A 24116-nucleotide genomic window follows, 5' to 3' on the forward strand; every position below is an offset into this window, starting at 1 on the left:
CATCTTGAATCTGGATCCTATACTTAACCTACCAAGCCTTCTCACGCATCCGGCTCGGAAGTAAGTTGTCGGAACTTCCACCAGTGTTAATTAATGCATTGAGTTCATCTACTTTAATTACACTCCATGCAATTTACCTTTGAATGCGTATACTCTTGTTTTGCCCATCGGACTTCCATTTTAATTTAGTTATGCAGCACGGTAACAGGCCCTTTTGGACATGAGCCAGCGCTGCCTAAATATACCCATGTGGTGAATTAACCAACTAACCCATCAAGGCTTTGGATTGTAGAAGGAAACCGGAGCACCTGGAGGAAATCCAAACAGGTTCAGGGAGAGTGCACAAACCCCTTACTGACAGCAGTGGATTCAAACTTGGATAAGCTGGCATTGTAGTAGCATCATGTGAATTGCTGCACTGACTGAGCTGGTCCCCAATCCCCTCCCATTTCTCTATTTATCTCCAATTGATCAACTACTCTGAACTCCTGTACCCTCTCATCTCAGTTTGAACCTTGCCCAGAAAATTTCCCAGTAATTATGGTTAAGGTGCAAGCTTTCCTGCTCGTACAGGTCCCATTTTCTCCAGAACTGGTACCGGTGATCCAGATATCCAAATTCCACCCTCCTGAAGTGCCCCTTCAGCCATGCATTCACCTGTCCTGTTTCTATTCCTGTACTCATGAGCTTATGCTCCTGAATACACTCGTACTGCAGGATCATCTCCTGTTCAATCCTGACTGTACAATCGAGCCAACCATGGACTGGATCCTCTATTTCCTTGGTTCAGAGGTAAATGTATTGGTGTGATGCAAGCCCAGTGCCATGTAACTGAGGAATGAGGTTTTGCTGTGCCTTTTTATTTAATTGTAACTCTCTCCCAGATCTGTACTCATTTCTGAGTGTTGCAGTTTTTTAATGCCTCTTGTTTTGAATGCCTGGCAATATCTATTGCTAGTTCACTAAATTCCCATATTTTGCATTTGGTGGAATCTGCTCTCCATCACAGATTAAACTCTTTCCCTTTACACAACCCCACTTAGATTTATACTAGTAAAATCTAGCAATGCTGGTGGGGATTAGCCAAGCTTAAAGCTCTGTGGTGAAGTCCCAGTGTAGCATGGGTAGGGCTGCACTTTGGATGTACTTGAAGTCTTCAAGATGAGATTTCAAACCAGAGTTAAACTGAATCTTCTGATGTTTCCTCAGGCAGATATGAAAGATGCCACAGAACCTTTTAGGAATTGCAGATAAATCCACAGTCCTTGGGTCTATTTGTCTCTCACTTGCTGTGCATAAGCTGCTCTGTTCACCCTTCACGATAGTGATTATAGTTGCAAAAGTCTTCACTGGTTAGAAAACACTTTGAAATGTCCAGCATTGAGAGTTGAATTGTGTTTCTGATGCTGACATTAGTGAAGCATCAGTTTTGTAACAAGTACTGACTTTTGAACATAGAGCCTGTACTGTGCTGTTATGTTCTTCAAACTGGTTGACCATTTTGAGTTTTGTGTGCCTGATGGAGATGTGGGGGGGCTGGTAGTCATGGTGGGGAGCTGGCTGATGGAGGACCTCAGTTTTCTTCAGGCTGACTTCCAGGCCAAACATTTTGGCAGTTTCCGCAAAATAGGACGTCAAGCGCTGAAGAGCTGGCTCTGAATGGGCAACTAAAGCGGCATCGTCTGCAAAGAGTAGTTCACGGACAACTTGCTCTTGTGTCTTGGTGTGAGCTTGCAGGCGCCTCAGATTGAAGAGACTGCCATCCGTGCGGTACCGGATGTAAACAGCGTCTTCATTGTTGAGGTCTTTCATGGCTTGTTTCGGCATCATGCTGAAGAAGATTGAAAAGAGGGTTGGTGCGAGAACGCAGCCTTGCTGCACGCCATTGTTAATGGAGAAGGGTTCAGAGAGCTCATTGCTGTATCTGACCCGACCTTGTTGGTTTTCATGCAGTTGGATAACCATGTTGAGGAACTTTGGGGGGCATCTGAGGCACTCCAGTATTTGCCAAAGCCTTTCCTGCTCACAGTGTCGAAGGCTTTGGAGAGGTCAACAAAGGTGACGTAGAGTCCTTTGTTTTGTTCTCTGCACTTTTCTTGGAGCAGACTTGGAACAGACTCGCCAAGGCAAATAGCACCTTTGGAAGACTACACAAAAGAGTCTGGAAAAACAACCAATTGAAAAACCTCACAAAGATTAGCGTATACAGAGCCGTTGTCATACCCACACTCCTGTTCACCTATGGCTCCTAGAACGCTTCCACCAGCGTTATCTCCGCTCCATCCTCAACATTCATTGGAGCGACTTCATCCCTAACATCGAAGTACTCGAGATGGCAGAGGCCGACAGCATCGAATCCACACTGCTGAAGATCCAACTGCACTGGGTAGGTCATGTCTCCAGAATGGAGGACCATCGCCTTCCCAAGATCGTGTTATATGGCGAGCTCTCCACTGGCCACCGAGACAGAGGTGCACCAAAGAAGAGGTACAAGGACTGCCTAAAGAAATCTCTTGGTACCTGCCACATTGACCACCGCCAGTGGGCTGATATCGCCTCAAACCGTGCATCTTGGCGCCTCACAGTTCGGCGGGCAGCAACCTCCTTTGAAGAAGACCGCAGAGCCCACCTCACTGACAAAAGACAAAGGAGAAAAAACCCAACACCCAACCCCAACCCACCAATTTTCCCTTTCAACCGTGTCTGCCTGTCCCGCATCGGACTTGTCAGCCACAAACGAGCCTGCAGCTGACGTGGACATTACCCCTCCATAAATCTTCGTCCGCGAAGCCAATCCAAATGTATATATATAATATTTTTGTTTATATATATGTGTGCGTGTGTGTGTGTGTGTGTGTGTGTGTGTGTGTGTGTAACCCTTGTGCCTCCCCTAAACTTTCCTCCCTTCACTTTGTACTGATATCCTCTGGTGTTTGCTATTCCCGTCCTGGGAAAGTGGTGCTGACTGACTACGTATCTGTGATCTTTGTCTCTTGTAATCTTGTAGGTCTCTATTAGGTCATCCTCTCATCCTTCTTCGCTCCAAAGAGAAAAGCCCTCACTCGACTAACCTTTCCTCATAACACATACTTTCCAATCCAGGCAACATCCTGGTAAATCTCCTTTACACCCTCTCTGTAGCTTCTCCTATAATGAGGTGACCAAAACTGGTGTGATCTCACCAGAGATTTATTGAGCTACAACATTACCTCACAACTTCTGAACTCAATCCCCCGATTAGTAAAGCCTAACATCCCATGACTATGGGATGTTAACTATCCTTTCAACCTTGAGAGATCTATTGATTTGGATCAGTTTTCCTTAATCCTATTTACCACGGTCTTCTCATGCCCCCTTCTAGCTCTCCTGTCCTCTTTTAAGCTCCTTCCTGACTACCATATACTTCCCATGAGCCCATAAGCTTCCTTCTTCTTAACCAGCTGCTTCACCTGTTTGATCAACCACAGTTCACATTTCCTACCTCCTTTTTCCTCTCAGTGGGACAAACCTATCCAAGAACCCCATGTGTCCTCCACATTACTTCTGAGCTTTCTCCTGAGAACATCTGTTCCCAATTTACTTTCCCTAGTTCCTGGCTCATCCCATTGTAATTCAAAATTACAAGATTGTCATGTCATAGTGCAATACTACACAGAATTTGCTTTTGTCTGTAATAAGGCAGAGATTCGCCATCGGCAGAAATTGCCTGAAGCTCCCTTGCAGTCAGAAAAAAAGAGAAGGAAAATAGAGTCTTCCCCCCCCCCCCCCCCCCACCCCAGAGTTCTTGAGGGTCCATGGATTCACCTCCAGTGCTCCTGCAGCCACACAGGCTCCAGTCCAAACCATCAGCAGCCAAAGCTACATATCCAAATCTCCAACACGATCAGAAACCTTTCAGTGTCCTCAGCACCCTTTCACATCTCGCTCCTGATACTTGGTACCCCTTGAGCCAGTCTCCAGCCTGGTGTGAATCCCTTGACTGCTGTCTGGAGGAAAAACATTTCAAGTAATATTACAACTCGAGCCTGTAAGTTTGTCAGGTAAACGATTTTGTGTTAAAATGAACTGATCTTGTTCTGTTTTAGTGGTGAACCTGATATTGTCCTTGATGGTTTACAGTGCTAGTGTTGTGTGTGATGTTCACTGAGTTGTATGCCACGGTAAGTCTTCCTTTCCTTTTGATCCTTCAGATTGATAACAAGGGGAGGAATTTTCTTCACATCGCTGTCCAGAACTCTGACATTGAGAGTGTTCTATTCCTGATCAGTGTGCAGGCCAACGTGAACTCACGAGTCCAGGATTCATCCAAGCTGACACCATTACACTTGGCCGTACAGGCAGGATCTGAAATAATCGTCCGGAATCTGGTAAGAGTCAGGCAAAAGATGGACAACCAGTGAGATTCACTGGGTTATCCCTGTCCCGCCGGCATTGTTCTTGGCTTATTTTACCATTCATGCTTGATGAATGAATATAGTAGTTTCTAAAGGAAGATACGTGTAAAAAAAACTACTAGGTATATTTTAGGAGGGAAGTAGGATATTCTATGGAAGACTATCAGTTTACCTTTAATTGGGGTTGGACCAGAGTGTACACATTCAATGTTGTTTCAGAAAAATAGTAAAGGGAGGTGGTATTGGTATTTGGATGGATCTTGTCACTTAAATAGTAAACGGAGGTGGTGTTGGTATTTGGATGGACCTTGTCACTTAAATAGTAAACAGAGGTGATGTTGGTATTTGGATGGACCTTGTCACTTAAATAGTAAATGGAGGTGGTGTTGGTATTTGGATGGACCTTGTCACTTAAATAGTAAACGGAGGTGATGTTGGTATTTGGATGGACCTTGTCACTTAAATAGTAAACGGAGGTGATGTTGGTATTTGGATGGAACTTGTCACTTAAATAGTAAACGGAGCTGATGTTGGTATTTGGATGGACCTTGTCACTTAAATAGTAAACGGAGGTGATGTTGGTATTTGGATGGACCTTGTCACTTAAATAGTAAACGGAGGTGGTGTTGGTATTTGGATGGGCCTTGTCACTTAAATAGTAAACGGAGGTGGTGTTGGTATTTGGATGGACCTTGTCACTTAATTAGTAAATGGAGGTGGTGTTGGTATTTGGATGGACCTTGTCACTTAAATAGTAAACGGAGGTGGTGTTGGTGTTTGGATGGACCTTGTCACTTAAATAGTAAACGGAGGTGATGTTGGTATTTGGATGGACCTTGTTACTTAAATAGTAAACGGAGGTGATGTTGGTATTTGGATGGAACTTGTCACTTAAATAGTAAACGGAGGTGATGTTGGTATTTGGATGGACTTTGTCACTTAAATAGTAAACGGAGGTGATGTTGGTATTTGGATGGACCTTGTCACTTAAATAGTAAACGGAGGTGATGTTGGTATTTGGATGGACCTTGTCACTTAAATAGTAAACGGAGGTGATGTTGGTATTTGGATGGACCTTGTCACTTAAATAGTAAACGGAGGTGGTGTTGGTATTTGGATGGGCCTTGTCACTTAAATAGTAAACGGAGGTGGTGTTGGTATTTGGATGGACCTTGTCACTTAATTAGTAAATGGAGGTGGTGTTGGTATTTGGATGGACCTTGTCACTTAAATAGTAAACGGAGGTGGTGTTGGTGTTTGGATGGACCTTGTCACTTAAATAGTAAACGGAGGTGATGTTGGTATTTGGATGGACCTTGTTACTTAAATAGTAAACGGAGGTGATGTTGGTATTTGGATGGAACTTGTCACTTAAATAGTAAACGGAGGTGATGTTGGTATTTGGATGGACCTTGTCACTTAAATAGTAAACGGAGGTGATGTTGGTATTTGGATGGACCTTGTCACTTAAATAGTAAACGGAGGTGGTGTTGGTATATGGATGGACCTTGTCACTTAAATATTAAACGGAGGTGGTGTTGGTATTTGGATGGAACTTGTCACTTAAATAGTAAACAGAGGTGGTGTTGGTATTTGGGTGGACCTTGTCACTGAAATAGTAAACGGAGGTGATGTTGGTATTTGGATGGAACTTGTCACTTAAATAGTAAACGGAGGTGATGTTGGTATTTGGATGGACCTTGTCACTTAAATAGTAAACGGAGGTGATGTTGGTATTTGGATGGACCTTGTCACTTAAATAGTAAACGGAGGTGATGTTGGTATATGGATGGACCTTGTCACTTAAATATTAAACGGAGGTGGTGTTGGTATTTGGATGGAACTTGTCACTTAAATAGTAAACAGAGGTGGTGTTGGTATTTGGGTTGACCTTGTCACTGAAATAGTAAACGGAGGTGATGTTGGTATTTGGATGGACCTTGTCACTTAAATAGTAAACGGAGGTGATGTTGGTATTTGGATGGACCTTGTCACTTAAATAGTAAACGGAGGTGGTGTTGGTATTTGGATGGACCTGCTGACCTTGTTACTTAAATCACTGACATTTAATGTGTTGGTTTAATAGCAATTAAAAAAGATGAAAGGTGTGTTGCCCCTTCATTGTAAGCCAGCAAGGGACCAGGGTTTGATTCCCACGGTGTCTGTCAGGAGTTTGTATGTTCTCCCCGTGTCCGTGAAGGTTTTCCCCGGGGACTCTGGTGTCCTCCCACTGTTCAAAACATTTTATAGGTCATTCTGATGTAATTGGGCAGCACAGACTTATGGGCCGAAATGGCCTGTTGTCATCCTGCATGTCTGAATAAATTAATAAACATATTGCTGAATACCAGAATTGAGGAAATGTCTCCTGTGAAAGGAAACTTGCCGAGTGTAAATTGGCTTTGAATTTCCCACAGTATGGCAGGGACTACACTTTAGAACCCTTGAAGTATTTTGGAGCATCCCAGGATCTTGAAAGTTGAAATCTGAATTGTAACTAGTGACGTTTTCAAATCTGCTCAGAGTGCAGGAAAACAAATCTCTGGAAACCTAGTTTTCTCACGTTTCTCTCATGCCTGTCCTCACATTCTGCATCCTACCATTTCCTGATCTTGAATGAAACTTATACTACAGTGTTTTGCTTTGAACAGATTACTCATGCCATGCGGTTTTTTCTGTGTGGCCCCAACCTGGAGGATACCTGCCCACTGCTTTCCACTTGACATTGTGGCAACACGTTATGCAATCAAGTGTTTCAATTCACTATTGCTATTGGTACTAGCCAACCTGTGTTCATAACTTGCCTTGTGCTTTAAGAACATGATAACTAGATGTTGGCCATCTGGCAGGATTGGATGGTCTAGTTGTAGACTTTGCAACCAAGCAAAATTCAGTCAAGATCTGATTAACACACAATCTCTCACCCAAATCTCACCTTTCAGCTGCTCGCAGGGGCCAAAGTGAATGAGCTGACGAAACATCGCCAGACAGCCCTCCACCTTGCCTCTCAGCAGGACCTACCGACCATCTGTTCCGTGTTGCTGGAGAATGGCATAGAATTCGCGGCGGTTGATGAGAACGGGAACAACGGTAACAGACTTTGCAATGATTTCACACTGGCTGCAGGAAGGTAAACAAGAAAGTCTGCAGACGCTGGGGAACTCGTACAAAGCACAAAAGTGCTGTAGAAACTCAGCAGGTCATACAGGGTCAAAAGGGCAGTTTGTGCAACACTGTTACAGTGCAGCAGTCAGGACCAGGGTTCGAAACCCACCCTGTCTGTAAGGTTTTCCCCGTGTCTGCATGGCCTTTGCCCAGGGACTGTGCGTGTGGGCCGAAATGGCCTGTAATTGCACTGTATGTTTAAATTGAACATTTAAATTTGAAAAGCAGTAGATGCTTTGGGCCTGAACCTTTCAAGAGTGTCAAATTAGACAGCAGGCTGAATAAAAAGGTGGGGAAGAGCATAGGCTTGAACTAAGAGGTGGATACAGGTGGGGGGAGGAGCACAGGCTAACAGGAAAAGAGGTGGATACAGATGGGGGAGGAGCACAAGCTAACAGGTAAGAGGTGGATGCAGATAGGGGGAGGAGCACAGGCTAACAGGTAAGAGGTGGATACAGGTGGGGGGAGGAGCACAGGCTAACAGGTAAGAGGTGGATACAGGTGGGGGGAGGAGCACAGGCTAACAGGTAAGAGGTGGATACAGGTGGGGGAGGAGCACAGGCTAACAGGTAAGAGGTGGATACAGGTGGGGGGAGGAGCACAGGCTAACAGGTAAGAGGTGGATACAGGTAGTGGGAGGAGCACAGGCCAACAGGTAAGTGGTGGATACAGGAGGGGGAGAGGAGCACAGGCTAACAGGTAAGAGGTAGATAGAGGTGAGCGGGTAGAAGAGAAAGCTGAGAAGTGATCAGTGGAGAGGGCGCAAAGGCTGGCTCTCTGATAGGAAGGGAAGGGGGTGGGGAGGAAAGGAGACCGAGGGATAGGGAAAGAGCGACCAGAGAGGGGTTTAACCAACACTGGAGTTGATATTGATGCCATCTGATTGGAGAGTGCTCTGATGGAGCATAAGGTGCTGTTCCTTCAGTTTGAAAGTGGCAAGTTTTAAAATATTATTTTCTAAACTACTTTGCCATCCCCAATGCAGGAGCCAGCAATAAATGTGTAAAGCCATAACAGGGCAGTTATTCCCTAGGCATTTCCAGGGAATATACTCACGAAACGGCAAACCATATGCAATCAGAAGCTTGAGCAAAGAAACCTCTGGTTTGGGGGGGGTGGTGAGATAGAGGAAGAGATTCATTATTATGGGGGGCTAGGTTGCTAAAGGCACGTTATTGAGTAATGGGATGCACATTCAGCTAGAATACAAGGAAGCAGATCTATTATTACATGTTTCTTGGCTCCCATTGTAACATTTGTACAAGGAAACTTGAGAACTGGGTCATGTTTATTTGAGATATTGGTATTTAACCATAACTTTTGTCAAAGGCTTTAGGATGTACTCGAGAGCAAGTGAGGGTTCAATTTAAAATGTTAAGTACTGATCAGGACCCAGACCTCTGAACCATTGGTTTGGAAACATGTCTGAATTCCCGACAAAGCAGTTGGCAGATTGAAGTTTAAATTTCAGATTTAAAAGATAAAGAAAAATGCTAGCATCAGAACCATGAAACTCTGTATCCATGAAACCAGTGGTGCATGATTTAGAAATGTCAGGTTAACTTCTGTCCCTTCAAGAAGGAAATGCAGTCCAGGCCCATAAGCATCCCTCTCTCCAGCTTGTGAACAATCCCATCCAGTGAGTGAAGATTTGTACTGTCATGTAATCTCTTGTCCTTGTTCATCTGGTTGCTTAGCAGTCCTGCTCTTCAATTCTGGGTAAAGTGCTATTGCATTTTGGGAGGGTGGGGGGGATGTTGTGGGAGATTAATGATCAATGGAAAGGAAACTTTAGAAAGGCTGCTGCCCCTAATAGAGATCAAAAGTGGTTTTACTATAAATGACAGATTTTCCATTGCCCTCTCTGGTTTAAAATTATTACAGTACTGATCACTTTAAACTAATGCAAGTCACTGAGTAACTGAGGATCTGTTACTTCCAGCTGGATTTGACCTCTGTATTTCAAGTTCAGCGATTTTTGAAAACAATTTTGACGATGTACTGAAGGACCTTGGGTTGCAGGAGTAGGGAATTTGCCAATTATACTTGTGTGAACATAAATTTGCTGGATCATTTTTTAATGTTAAAAATTAAAATTACTCCTTTGAAGGGGCTGAAATTCACATTAGAATCCAAAATACCGTAAAAGTAGCAGAAATGAATGAAGAACAAAAACACAACAAATGAAAGTGCATCAAAACACACGTCCTACCATGGAACAAATTCCACAACAGTGAAATGCAAAAGTCTGCAGACAGTGTGATTGAAGGAAAAACACAAAGGGTTGGTAAGAAAGGGGGAGCTCAAAGGAGGAGATAGAGGTTGAGTAGGGAGGGATGTGAGAGGATAGGGTAAGGAGTGGGGTGGATAGCCTGTGGGATCCAGCAGCGGTGTCAGCCTTGTGAAGGCTGAGGTTGCTGAGGGAACTGGCAAGAGTCAGCATGAATGCTGGTACCTGTGCAGTAAGTATCTGCAGCGTTGGGAATTCAAGTCTGTGGGCGGCTGGGCCCAGGTGGTAAATCCACATTGGGAACTCTGGCCTGCAGCAACCAGGGGATCGAGAGCTCCGGTCTGCGGGCGGCTGGGGGCAAGGTGAGAGATTAGGGTCAACCTTTACATGAGATGCATGGAAAATTCTAGATTTTTTGGCCAAAAATATTGGGCCGACTTTTACAAGGGATTGACTTTTAGACGAATATATATGGCAGCTGCCACCTCAGCAGGGTGTAGGCTTTCTGGTAGCTGCATTAATCTAGCTGGCTGTTTTTTTTTTTGCAGTACTTCACCTGGCAGTTATGCATGGACGCCTCAGTGTAGTGCGTGTTCTCCTCACTGAGTGCAGTGTGGATGCTGAAGTTTTCAATCTAAGGTACGATTAGTTGGGTTGAGGCATGGGGAAGGGGGTTGGACAGGAAGAGTGGAATTGGCATGTCTCTTCACCTTTTCAATTGATACAAATGATTCCATTAACCTAAAACGGTTTGACACATCTGTCTTGGTTACTTAAGCAATTTAGCCAAATTACAGCTTTTAACTTCCTTGTTGTTGTGCGGTAATGCGGTGTTTGATTAATTGGTCTGAGCAATTGTCAACCATTCTTTGTTGGATTGATACAATTAAGACACTAACCTGGTGAATCAATGACAAAGGATTGCACGCGTGCTGAATATTAAACTAGGCAATAATTTAAGCCAGTGGTTCTCAACCTTTTTCTTTCCACTCACATCCACTTTAAGTAATCCCTATGCCATCAGTGCTCTGTGATTAGTGAGGGATTGCTTAAGGTGGCATGTGGGTGGAAAGAAAAAGATTGTAAACCATTGTTTTAATCGTACCTAATTGCCTCATTATGTGCACAGATTCATAACTCCAAAGGAAATGGGCCAATGACAATTTTTCTCAAGCAAAATATTTCAGTAACAATTGGGTCTAGAGTAGTGGTTCTCAACCTTCCTTTCCCACTCACATCCCACCTTAAGCAATCCCTTAAGAGCCCCGATGGCATAGGGTTTTCTTAAAGTGGATGTGAGTGGAAAGAAAAAGATTGAGAACTACTGCTTGAAACCATTTTTACTAGCCAGAAACTCCTGGTGCATTATCAGTCCTGCCTTTTCCTTTAGAACCTGCCATTTCAGAATGTAGTATTCGACAAATTCTATTCCACCTGGAGTGAACAAGTGGCTGAGAGCATTGGATGCGTGTTGACATCCTGGCTGTGGTGCTGGGCCAGAATCAAGCTCGGCTCAAGCCACTCTCCAGCAGCAGGTTGCCCTCCCCAACCATATGAGGCATTTCCCACCTGTGCCTTGCAACAGCAGTATTCTAGAGACAGCAACCTGCCCTTGGCCTCCAGCAATGTCTATATCCCGTCAAGAAAAGATCCTGGATGCTTTTTAATTTGCTGTTATTTGTAAGATGCTGATTTACTTAAAGGAAGTTGTACAAACTTGTTAACCTGCAAATATTGTTGGCAATTCAGTGTCAAACCACCTGAATTATCCTGCTAGTTGCTGCTATGTGTATTCTTCTCCTTTCTCTGCAGAGGGCAGTCACCTATGCACGTCCTGGGACATTATGGGAAAGAGAATGCAGCCACTATCTTTGAACTCTTCTTGGAATGCATGTCTGACTACCCCCTGGATAAGCCGGATGCTGAAGGAAACACAGGTAGAACACAGGTTACACTGGTAAAAATCCCCTCCTGGGAAAATTGAGTACAGCTACGGTAAAATTCTGATCAGCTGCTGCACTGGAACTGTGGTTGTCCTTTATACCCTGATATACTTAGTGTTTTTAGATGGTGCTGTAATGTTGTTCTCCAATGACCTTAGTTCAGGGGAGGGCAGGAACTGGGAGTCCCAAGTGAGGGGACGCGGGAAATGGGGCTACAGTGAGGCAGATGCTGAGCCACCAGTATTTTTGCAGAGTCGAAGACCAAATTATTGGAGTTTTACTGTGTTTTATTATACATGTTGCTTTAGGGTTACTGAATTTTTTTTCCTTCCTCAGTTTTCAGTTAATGAGATTCACGATGTGGCCCCTGGCAAGTTTTGGATTTTCTTCCCAATTCCTGAATCTTTATTGAATTTTTCAAGGAGCCACTGAGCTGGAATTGCCACCCTCCCTTCTCTTAAAGTTGGAGGTGTCCTGGCCATTCGTGATCTTCTGATTCTCTTATCTGTTTGGTGAGCTGAGAATTGCTGTCTTGTCCTCCTGTAGGAAGCATGGCTTCGGAAGGACTGGAAGGGTTAGGGAAGATCATTTAGTCACAGTGGGACCATGTTTTTCTGTGATGTGGGAATATGAATTGGGGGGAAGATGATATTTGAAAACTAAATTGAAGGGGTTGTTGCCTAATTACAGCTGAGTGGGTTTTCTTGGGATGCTTCAGGTACCTCCCACCCTCCAGAATATATGGGGTTGGTAGGTTAGTTGTGTGGGACATGTTTAATGGGCCAGAACTGTATTGATAAAAAATTTAAAATGTAAAAAAAATTAGAATAGACTGGGATTTACTTGTCCACTGTATAAATAACATCTCTCTTGCTCCAAGTACGAGACCCTCTGTGCTGTTGAACCCATGGCAGGTTACTAGGTGGCCTCCATGTTTGCATTAAAAAAATTACCCACTGCTCATTAGTTTCCAGTTTGATCAGCCTGTGCAGAACTGATCATTTGTTGCAGCTGTTGAAGCTCTGCTTTGCGTCATCTGGTAGTGCAGCCAGATAGGTGGCATGGTGCCACCCTTTCTATATTGCTTGACGGTGGTTGTGGGCAGAAGGGCCATCTTCCATGTTATTTAATTCTATTTTGTTAATGGGTCATGTCCCGTAACATGGAATTTCACAGACACTGGACTCAGGAACGATGCAGGAAGTCGGTAGGTCGAGTAGCATTCATGGGAAAATAGAAAAACAAAATCAATGGCGAAAGGCTGACATGGCCTGTTTCCGCTCCATAAATGGTTATATGGTTATATAAAGTTGGATGTGTACATGGAGGTGAGGGGGTTGGAGTGTTATTGGCGGAGAGCGGGAGGTTTGACCTAGTGGAGTTGTTCTAGTGAACCGGTGCGGACTCGAAAGGCCGACGTGGCCTGTTGCCACTCGTAAATGGTTATGGTTATAAAATGCTGGAGAAGCTCGGCAGGTCAAACAGTCTCCTTTATGGAGCAACGGTAAAAATACAGAACCAACATTTCAGGCTTGAGCCCTTAATTAAGGTATGGAGGAAGTTCGTTAGGTGCCCGAACAAAAAGATTTGGCCATGGGGGGGGGGTGCGATAGGTGGAGAGGGATAAGTGCATGAGGGAATCACAGAGGTAGTGGTCCTCAAGGAAGGCAGAGAGGGGAGGAGAAGGGAAAATGTGTCTAGTGGTGGGAAACATTTCCATATCAATTCTGAGTCATACTCCCACATTCATGTCTGTCTCTGGCCTCATGTACTGTCCCACCCTGACCACCCACAGATTGGAGGAACAACACTGTATTTTCCATCTGGGCCCCCTCCAGCCAGATAGCATGAACATTTACTTTTTTTTTAACTAACCTGCTTGCCTTTCCCTCCTCCCCCAACCTTTCCAGTTCTTACCCTTCCATTCCCCCTCCACCATCCCAGCCATCCATCCTCCCCCGATCACTGCTGTCCCCTTCCTCCCTTCTCCACCTACATCCCCCCACCCCCCCAATCCTTTTGTTCGGATGCCTACTGACATTCTCTCATACCTTGATGAAGTCCGAAATGTCAGTTCTGTATCTTTGCCTTTGCTACATAACTGTTTGACCAGGTGAGTTTCTCCAGTATTTTGTGTTTTTCCTTCAACCACGGTGTCTACAGATTTTCACGATTTACTTCCATGGGAGAAAGAATGGTCAACATTCTGAGAAGGGATTCCTTCATCGAAATCGAGACTGGAAATGCAGAGAGAAACATTAGTGCAAAGAGGACCAAGTGGGAAGGAGGAACTGGACAGGGGCTCCTGGGAGATTGCTGGACCCAGGGAGGAGGCTGGCAGATGCCAGACCGAGGGAGAGTGCAAGACAAGAAAGGGGGTCAGGTGGATGAAGGAGAGTTTCTCCAGCAGGTTATTTAGCAGGAAATGGGGCCCCGATGAAGCAGATGCTCATGGAACACATGGTAGTTTAACACAGATTCTAGCCAAAGAGAGCCTTGGATTATTCCATTTTTGTGGGGGGGAAGTGATGATGCTCCTCCTGTTGCTTTTACATTGTACGTGTGTTAAATCAGATGTTGAGTGTGTCAGTATTGATTTAACCCCTGGCCATTTCCTTGGCAGTCTTGCTCTTGGCCTACATGAAGGGAAACGCCAATCTGTGCCGAGCCATTGTGCGAGCTGGAGCCCGTCTTGGAGTCAACAACAACCAGGGGGTCAACATATTCAATTACCAGGTGGCCACAAAGCAACTGCTCTTCCGGCTTCTAGGTAACCACAGCAAGGCAGAGGTTGGCCTCTTATTTTGTATGTGGATGTGCAGTTTAAAAGCTGAACAGAGTGATCAGTAGTGGGCAATCTGATTTTCATTCAACCTGTTGGCATTTCAAGTTGAAATTTATTATTATCTGACTGTACAAATACAACCTGACGAAACAGTTTCTCTGGTGCACAGCACATAATAATCTGTTTCAACCATGGGAAAAAGCTATATTCCCACAAACTGGTGTGAATGTCAGATATTATAAAGGCTTCCCCTGTCATCCTTGCTAACGTGTGATCCACCTCAAATTCAACCCATCTCAGTCGAGTGTGGTTACAGTCTACTTGTTTTTCTCCTCAATGAAGGAATCAGACCTGAAATATGGGAGACCATTTACTTCCACTGGATGCTGTATGACCTGCTGAGTTTCTGCAGCACTTTTGGGTGCCGCACTAGCCCCGAACCTGTAGCTTGTTTACCTAGCGTACTACAGAGCTGTACCAAATGACACCATCCAACAGGAGGGATAGATCCAGTGAAAATAGGACTGTGACATGTTTGAGGGGAAGCACCAAGTCCTCAATGTGACTTTGTCTTCAGCATGCAAATTTTCATGTCGCTGGGTCAATTCTGGGTAGTGAAACATCTTATGATTATTGTTTGTCATCACAGGCCATTTGGCCCAAATTCCACCAGAGCAATTCCATCGGTCTCATTGCCATCTTTTTCTCTCGGGACCTGCAATTCACTCTCTCCCCTGGCCAGCAACTCTGATTTGTTTGTCACTTGGCACCAAGTCCTTCGGTGTCAACAAACCGTGACGAAAAAGATTTGTATTGGGGGAAAGGAATGAGAATGGAAATTCCACAAGGTAACCTTGAATACCACCCAGTTCCTGATTTTGAAATGTTATTTCAGACATGCTGTCCAAGGAGCCTCCATGGTGTGATGGATCCAACTGCTTTGAGTGCGTTTCCAAGTTTGGGGTCACCATGCGGAAACACCATTGGTAAGTTTTCTTTTGAACTCCATAGCAAGTGTTTGACAGGATTAATTGAACTTAATGTTTCAATTTGTTTTTTTTTAAATTTCACAACATTAATGGACAATAGATTGTATACCAGTCTGATTATTCTGCATTTATAGCATAGGAGTAGGAATCCTATGTCTATAATCTCCTCACCACTACATGCTCAATGATCAATGGTCAAGGGGATACATACAAATTAGCTTAGGAAAACTTTCAATGCATGGTGCACAGGCACCAGTACTGGGGAAAGAACTGTTCAGTTGCAGTTTGCAACCCTGGTATTGTGCCAAATCCAAAGAGGGTTACAGGTGGGTGGGAGAATTCTGGAAAGGCACGGTTAACATATAGCACGCTGTTACAGCGCCAGTGATCAGGACCGGGGTTCGAGTCCTGTGCTGTCTCTAAGGAGTTTGTATGTTCTCTCCAGGTCTGCGGGGAGTTTCCCTGGGGGTTCCAGTTTCCTTCCACCATTCAAAAATACATACCGAGGGTTGTAGGTAAATTGAGCCGAAAGGGCCTGTCACTGTGCTGTACGTCTAAATTAGATTTTAAAAATTAAATTAACACCAAGTGCAATGTAAATCAAAGGGATAAAGCGTGGGTCAGTCAGCATTCATGGAAAGCCTTCCATGGGGGGATTACATGGAAGGCCCTCCATGTTGGGGGGTTACTGGTCGGGGCCCCTCAGTGGCCGCTCTAGCATTTTCTGTTGCTCCAGTTTTCCAGCATCTGCTGTCCTTGTATCCAGGAAATGTTACTTTCAGTGCCATATGCAGTTAAATGCACCGGGGCTGAATCACCTAGATCTGGTTACAACATTAGCTGGTTAATATAGTTTGCAGCCAACAGTTTTGAATAGACTAAACAAATCTATAAAATTGTTAACTATGAAGTGTAGAACTGAAAATGATTACCAGATTCCTAACTTGTTACTCTGAATCAATTTAAATTGCCATTTGGACCATTAAAAACCTGCAAACTTGGGGGAGTCACGTGATGGTGTGGTGGCTGGTCGGGTGGAACCAGCCCTCTCCAGAGAAAAGAAAAAAAGTGTGAAAAAAGAGCTCAATAAACATGAAATACAAGAAGATAAAGAGAAGAGACAGAAGATGGCACCCAAAAGCGAAAAAGTAAAAATTACTGAGAAAAGGGAAGAAGGAAAGTCACTGGAGAAGGAAGAAGAAGGCCTTACCTGCACGTCGGAGCAGAGAGCCTCCATGGAGAGGGACGGCTGATCTCCGATGTTGGCGAGTCCCCAGAGGAGCGACCGGCGGACTTCAAAAATGGCTCTCAGAGCCAAGAAGAGGTGCGCATGTGTGAAGAGATGCAGATTGCGCAAGTAAAAGAAAAGGTTAACGCCGGCGGGAGGGAGACTCAGCTGGGGAGCAGCCAGCTGAGAGATGGCCAGTATCGGGGCGTTCGGCTGGGGAAGTAAACAAGAAAAAAAATAAGAGTGGTGAGAAAGAAAATGAAAGGCTGGAAGAGGGTGAGCAGCAACAGGGCGACCAGCAGGGGGATGACCTGCGGCAGGAGGCCCAGTGGTCGACCTGCAGCGGGTCGACCTGCAGCGGGGGGCCCAGCAGCGGGACGACCTGCAGCGGGAGGCAGAATGGATACAGAAGCAGCTCACCAGAGAAGGATGAAGATACACAGATACAGAGAAGAGAAGAAGATGACTCAGACATAGATACAGACACAGAAGAAGAGGAGGAAGACCAAGAATTTCAAAGGAAAGAAGGTAAAATAGAAGGACAAAATTTAGATAAAGCCTTTTTTGAAGAACAAATGAGGTCGTTAAAAGAATGGCTATTGGTGGAATTTAGTTCAATCAAAAGAAAAATGAAAAGAGCTGAAGACAGAATGCAAAGCTTAGAGTTGGTCATGACTGAAATAGGGAAAAGAGTAGAAAATGTGCAGGAACGAGAAGCTGCTGTAGAAGTGGAGATAAATGATTTAAGAGGGAAGTTGGAAGAAAGTGGAAAAAAAATTAAAGAGACACGATTTATTGTCACAAAAAATTGAAGTATTGGAAAACTACAGTAGGCAAAACAACATAAAAATAGTGGGCTTGAAAGAAGGCAAAGAAGGGTCAGATGTGAAGGAATTTATGAAAGGATGGATCCCGAAGCTGTTGGGAATAACAACAGATTCACATGAAGAAATAGAAATCGAAATGGCGCATAGAGCGCTAGTACCGAAATCGCCACCACATCAAAAACCGAGATCCATATTGGTAAAATTTCTAAGATATACGACAAGAGAAAACATACTGGAGCAGGCAAGAAAGAAGATTAGAGAAGACAATAAGCCGTTGGAATATCAAGGACAAAAAAATATTTTTTTACCCAGACATAAGCTTTGAACTTTTAAAGAAGAGGAAGGAAATCAAAACGGTGAAAACAGTCTTATGAAAGAAAGGTTATAACTTTATATTAAGACATCCAGCAGTACTCAAATTATTCCTGGGAAAAGGAATAGACTGCTCTTGGACCAAAGAAGGCCCAAGAATTTGCTGAACATTTGCAGGACAGGAGAAGAGAGGAGGAGGAGTGACAAGAAAATATACAAAAATATGTAAAAATATAAAGTAAAGATAATGTATATATAAAGATTTAAAGATGGATAAGAGAAGGGGAAAACGAGAGCTTTGTTATAAGTATAGGAAAATAGTGTTCTCTGGGGGGGGCTGGGGGGGAGAGAATAATGGTCACTGCAAAATCGGTTGACGCTTGCGAGTAAGTTCGCAAACTGAATGGAAAGGGGAGTTGCCGTCAAGCAACAAGGGGGAATCCAAGGAGGGGAGATTCATTTGGGGTTCAAGGGTTGTGGGAATTGTTGTATTTCATGTCTTAAGTGCGTTGTCATATATTGAGATTAAAAAGGAAAACTTAAAAAAAACAATAATGGAAAAAAAGGGGTGGAGGTGGTGAAGAGGCGGAAAAGAAGTGAAAATAAAGATCTAAGTTGGCCATGTTGGACGATATGATTATAGACATTAATGTAACCAAGTTTTAGTGTGTCCCATTGGGAAAAAAAAATCACATATAATTTAAAAGACAAAGTTGCAATATTTGAAAAAACCTGGGAACCATATATGGTTCATTACAGAAAGAGCAGGCCTCGGACCACCACCACCTAAAATGATAAGAAGATAAACATGATCAGATTTAATGTGAATAAGTAAATGATATGTCTTTTTTGTTTGTATTCCTTTTGTAGATAGATATTGTTTTATTGTATTTTATATGTTCAATATTTACTGTTTTTGGAGGGGGGTGGGAAGGGGGAAGGGAGGGATGGGGGATAAAAAGAGAAAATGTCACTGTGAATATTTAAAGAGATGCATCTGTATGGTTCATAGTGCAATAAATAAAGAATTACCAAAAAAAACTTGCAAACTTCTAACTTCAGGAACATGGCTTGATGGACAGCGCTCTTCCCAGTGAGTGAGAAGGTTGTCAATTCCAGCCCCCTGATCATGATCTGAGCTCCAGAAATGCTGCCTTTAGATGAAAGGTCAACAAGGCAAGGTGTCCAGTGAATGGGAACAATCTATTTGAAGAGCGGTCATTCTCCCAGACCTCAATCCAATATGTAATTCTCAGTCCATGTCATTCGAAGATGTAATCTGTTCACACCCTTTTTAAGACCATGAGCAAGATGGCGGCAACATTCACCTCTATTATAACAATACTTCCTTAGTTAGAAGCACTTGGAGTGATAAGAAATTGGAATTGTATTAGTGCGAGCCTCAAAGAATTCCTTCCCTGGCTGGCTGTCTGGGCCATGTTTTAAAAATATTTTTGTTTATGATACACCTATTATTTTCAAATTCACTCCAGAGAAAATGTGGATGGTTACCATGTGAAAAGCAGCTAGCCAAGGAGATTGGTGCAGTTGAAAAGATTAACATTTGCAACAAAGTATTCTGTGTTTGGGAGGTGCTCCCTCGTGACATGATTGCCCTTTGTCTTGACAGCCGCCATTGTGGACGATTGCTGTGCCACAAGTGTTCGATGAAGGAGATTCCCATCATCAAGTTTGATTTGAACAAGCCTGTGAGGGTGTGCGACATTTGCTTTGATGTCCTGACACTGGGTGGAGTTTCTTAGTGCTGTTGGAGTGGTCCTTCTATTTTACCAGCACTGCACAATGCCCCTCCAGCAGCTGGAAGCTCGAATTGGACCAGCACTTTTAAAGAAGTCTAAACACTTGACGATATTACATGGATTGAAATTATGCTGTTTGATTGTAATAATGGACTCGATGAATGAACAAATGCAGAGCCATGTGAATCGTTCAGAGTTGAGGCAGGTGCTTCTGGCTGTGGTTGGTATGACCCTATTCTTGCAGGGTTGCGTTGTAGAAATATTCAAGAACTGGTGTTATTTCAAACTAACACCTTCCAGTTCTGTTCTACTTTGTATTTTTTAAAAATCTTGCTCACAAATCACAGGTCATGTGGCCTTTCCTCCCCAGCTTCCTTTCAGAAGATATTCTTGAATTACATTATGAAATTAAACTTGGGGCAATATAGACTAACTCACCAACCCCTTTAGGTTTGACTGTCCACTTTCCCCAGACAAACTCAAGATGCTAATTGTGATTCAGTTCAGTACTCATTCTGTATACATAGATGACCTGCTGGTCTAGATGTTTGTTGAAAGAAATTGGTAAACTATTTAACCAATACAATGGTTTTGCATTTGAAGGGAAATTACATCAAACCCATAGCCATCTGTGTGGTAATAATGTGTTTTTTTTAAAAACTGAAACAATATAGATTAACATTTTTTTTAAATCTACTTGGTACACGACCAACTAATTTTGGGAAGCTAATTCTACAGTTCATTGGACCTGAATAGATGGTTTTCCTCTTGAGTTTTCCAGTTTTAGTTCAGGATACTGTTTTGACAGGATTCCCAATGTACGGAGCAGTCAGACTTGGCACGTGGCTTGTTCCAGCATCACACCTCTTGGTAAATGTACTCCTGTGGATCGATGTGCTGGAAACACTACTTTGTAAAAGATGTTTATCCATCTGGCTCTGGTGCCCAACAGCAGTGTCAGAAACTTTAGAGATAAAAGACACAAGGAAGGGATTTTTGATATGTGTGAATGATATTTGAACATCCCTGATGGAGAGCATTACATTTTAATAAGTTTTTGTCGACCATAAAGGCACTGATTCAAGGATTGGTGTATGATGCACAGTAAAAATTGTGTAAAATATTTCAAAAGCTGCTCTATTTGATGCAGTTTGTGCTGTTATATAATGCTTCGGGTTTTCTGCTTCATCTTAATCTTTTTTCTCCGCTCTGATTGAAGGGATGAAGGGTAAATTTGATAAGTTTGCATTCATTTTACAGTTGATGTCAGCAACTTGTGTTGAACAACATTCCATATGTAATATGATGTTGGTGCATTTGTAATGCAGCTTGTGTGATATGAGGCTGCTTGCATAATTAAACTATTGGAGCTTTTGGCTCCCAACAATTGCTTTGAATTAAAGTGGCAGTGTTGAATTCCCTTTGAAGTAAAGCTTGCTGGGGGGTAGATTCAAGGCACTATTAACTTGGCATGAGTGTTTTTTCACCTTCAGTCTTTACTGAAATGCTATTTGGTGTTGAATTCATTGGCAGAGTAGCAGCAACTTCCAAATTTGACTGTAGTCCAGTGGTAATGCCCAAAGTGCTCAAAGCCTTGTCTGGCTTCACAGGTGCCTGATCAGATAAGAATGTGTTAATTTGACAAGGTCCCCCTTGAGGGGACAAACCAAGTCACCAGTGCTAGCATCATTATATTCACACTACATCTTAACGTAGTTCGATTCTTGCTGCCCATGACAAAACAGATCCATTTTAGTCTTTTCCGAGGAGGAGTGTTAGATTTCTCCAACCCCCACCCCAAGTAGTGAGTGCTTTGGCATTCCTGACACTAACATCTCAGTGAATGGTGTAGTGAAAACCATAGGATTTTTTTTTGGGGGGGAGGGGGAGGAGACCCCAAAATGATGGCTACATCCAAAGAATATTTTAAGAGGCAATCCCTTTGGATCCATCCACCCAAGTGCTCTCATGATTTTTGCATCAGTACTTGCTGGGAAGGCCATCTATTCAGGGCAAGCAATAGTCAGCCATTGTATTGTTTACCATAAACAGTTGGATTCAACTAATTTTCTAGTTACTTGTGGCCACAGGGTGTCTTCCTGCAGATGAAGTAATCATAGGGTCGGCAATTGCTTGGGGAGATCAGATCCCAGCAAAAGCACCAACAACATATTCCATCTATTCCCCGCTGCTGCCACTGCCTTTGTCTGTTAGTCTCCCGAGTAAAGAGGAACCTCAGCACATTGGGAGGGTGCAGGTAGACAAGCTTCAACATCCAACCAGATGTGCAACCATGTGTGACATCAACTGCGGAAGCTAGAGTTAAAACCCACTACTGGAGGAACCGTGGGTCAGGCAGGGTCTCACCACGAACCATCCCTTTGCTTGTACAGAAGCTGTCTGCCCTGCGGATTTCCTCCACCAGCTTTATTTCATGCTTTATGAATATATGACAAAATATTACATGTACTTAAAAGAACAAACGAATTGGGGTAGAGATCGCAAGTGCTCAACAGGTTAAATTAATTTAGACTTTTGTCTCTTTGTTTCAGTATTCGAAGTTTTGCACTTGCATTGAAACCAGTTGCACAATTGTCCTCTAATAGTGTAAGTTTATTTGTGTTTACAGTGTATTGGTAATGGGAGCAACATTTGATTATCCAGGATGTTGCTGGCCCAGTGCTTGGGGATAGGGTAATCAAAATAGTCATCTTCGGTAACAGAAGCCTGACTCTGTAACTCTGTCAATTGGGTGGGGGGGAGGGGGGTGATTGAAAGTCTGTAACTTGGTCATATTAATCAAAGGTGGTCGTTGATCAGCATTATGTATAGATGTGGCTTGAGCCATAGATCAGTGTTACTGTGGACATCCCTGTGAAATGTCAAAGCAGCAAAACATGTCAATGCATTGAAAGCCACAACTATCTTCGTCTTTTTTAAGAATGTAAAGACACCACAGTACAGTGGTAAACTTAATCGTTTGTATATTGTTACATTCTGAAAAATATAGATTTTGCAGATTGCAGTTACTTGCTTTTCATTTGTACATCAGATGCCAAACCTTGGCTTTCCACTCTGCATTGGCTGGGTGCCAATCAGGCATGGCATTCCTCTGCACTGTGATTGGTGAATATTCGTTTTGTTTCCCTCCCACCCTCTGCAATTGGCAATCAGTTTAGTCTCTCCTGATTTCTAGAGAATAGGCATCTGTGCACTTGAGAAAAAGTTGTTCTTCCACTGGATCTCACTGTACCAGTTCACTCGGTAGATCTTGTTCCAGAGCAGCTTTCAGTGGCAGGGAAAAATGGGGACTAAAGGAGATACCAGTCTTTAAGTGTGTGTGTGGAGCGCGAGGGGGTGTGAATGGAAAAGTCTTTACTGAAATGCTATTTGGTGCTGAATTCATTGGCAGAGTAGCAGCAACTTCCAAATTTGACTGTAGTCCAGTGGTAATGCCCAAAGTGCTCAAAGCCTTGTCTGGCTTCACAGGTGCCTGATCAGATAAGAATGTGTTAATTTGACAAGGTCCCCCTTGAGGGTCTCGTTCAGAAAGTCATGAGGCATGGGATCCGTGTGGATTCAGAATTGGCTTGCCTGTAGCAAGCAAAGAGTAGTAGTAGATGGAAAGTATTCTGCCTGGAGGTCAGTGCTAGTCGAGTCTGCAGGGATCTGTTCTGGGACCCCCGATCTTTGTGATTGTTATAAGTTACCTGGATGAAGAAGCGGAAGGATGGGTCTGTAAGTTTGCGGATGATACGAAGTTTGGAAGAGTTGTGGATAGTGTTGAGGGTTGTTGTAGGCTACAAAAGGATATAGGCAGGATGCAGAGTTGGGCAGAAAAGTGGCAGATGGAGATCAATCCAGATAAGTGTGAGGTGATGCATTTTGGAAGGTCAAACCAGAAGGCTGAGTATAGGGTTAATGGTCAAATACTTAACAGTGTGGAGGAACAAAGGAACTTGGCGTCCACATTCATGCATCTCTCAAGGTTGCCATGCAGGTTGATAAGACAGTTAACAAGGCCTATGGGATGCTGAGCTTCATTATGGGATTGAGTTCAAGAGTCGTGATGTCACATTGCAGCTCTATAAATCTCTGGTGAGACCACACTCAAAATATGGTGTTCTGTTTGGGTCAGCTCATTATAGGAAGGATGTGGAAACTAAGAAGAGGGTGTAGAGGAGATTTACCAGGAGATGTTGCCTGGATTGGAAAATATGTCTTCTAAGGCAAGGTTAGCAGAGCTGGTACTTTTCTCTTTGGAGTGCAGAAGGATGAGAGGAGGCTTGATAGAGGTCTACAAGATTATGAGAGGCATCAATAGGGAGGACAGCCAGCGCCTGTTTCCCAGGGTGGGAGTAGCAATCACCAGAGGACACAAGTTCAAAGTGAAGGGAGGGAAGTTTAGGGGAGACATCAGGAGTAAGTTTCTTTTTACACCGAGAGTTGCAGGTGCTGGAATACCTTGCCAGGGGTGTTGGTG

The 24116-nt window shown here is 43.6% G+C and overlaps 1 protein-coding gene across 2 annotated transcripts in view; it reads left to right on the forward strand.

Moving 5' to 3' along the window:
- The window catches only part of ankfy1 (ankyrin repeat and FYVE domain containing 1), a 105997-nt gene extending 83339 nt beyond the window's left edge, over positions 1–22658 (forward strand). Inside the window, exons 19-25 of one of the 2 annotated variants that reach the window (XM_069884991.1) lie at positions 4191–4367; positions 7337–7484; positions 10338–10428; positions 11602–11726; positions 14356–14502; positions 15413–15503; positions 19504–22658. In XM_069884991.1, coding sequence (XP_069741092.1) covers positions 4191–4367; positions 7337–7484; positions 10338–10428; positions 11602–11726; positions 14356–14502; positions 15413–15503; positions 19504–19636 — 912 coding nt within the window. In that variant the 3' untranslated portion in view covers positions 19637–22658. Of the gene's footprint in view, positions 1–4190; positions 4368–7336; positions 7485–10337; positions 10429–11601; positions 11727–12068; positions 12163–14355; positions 14503–15412; positions 15504–19503 lie in introns of those variants that run through there. The other variant, XM_069884993.1, reaches the window with a different exon arrangement.
- Positions 22659–24116: the final 1458 nt, after the last annotated feature.

This window comes from Narcine bancroftii, chromosome 6 (assembly GCF_036971445.1).
Source record: "Narcine bancroftii isolate sNarBan1 chromosome 6, sNarBan1.hap1, whole genome shotgun sequence".
Lineage (NCBI taxonomy): Eukaryota > Metazoa > Chordata > Chondrichthyes > Torpediniformes > Narcinidae > Narcine > Narcine bancroftii.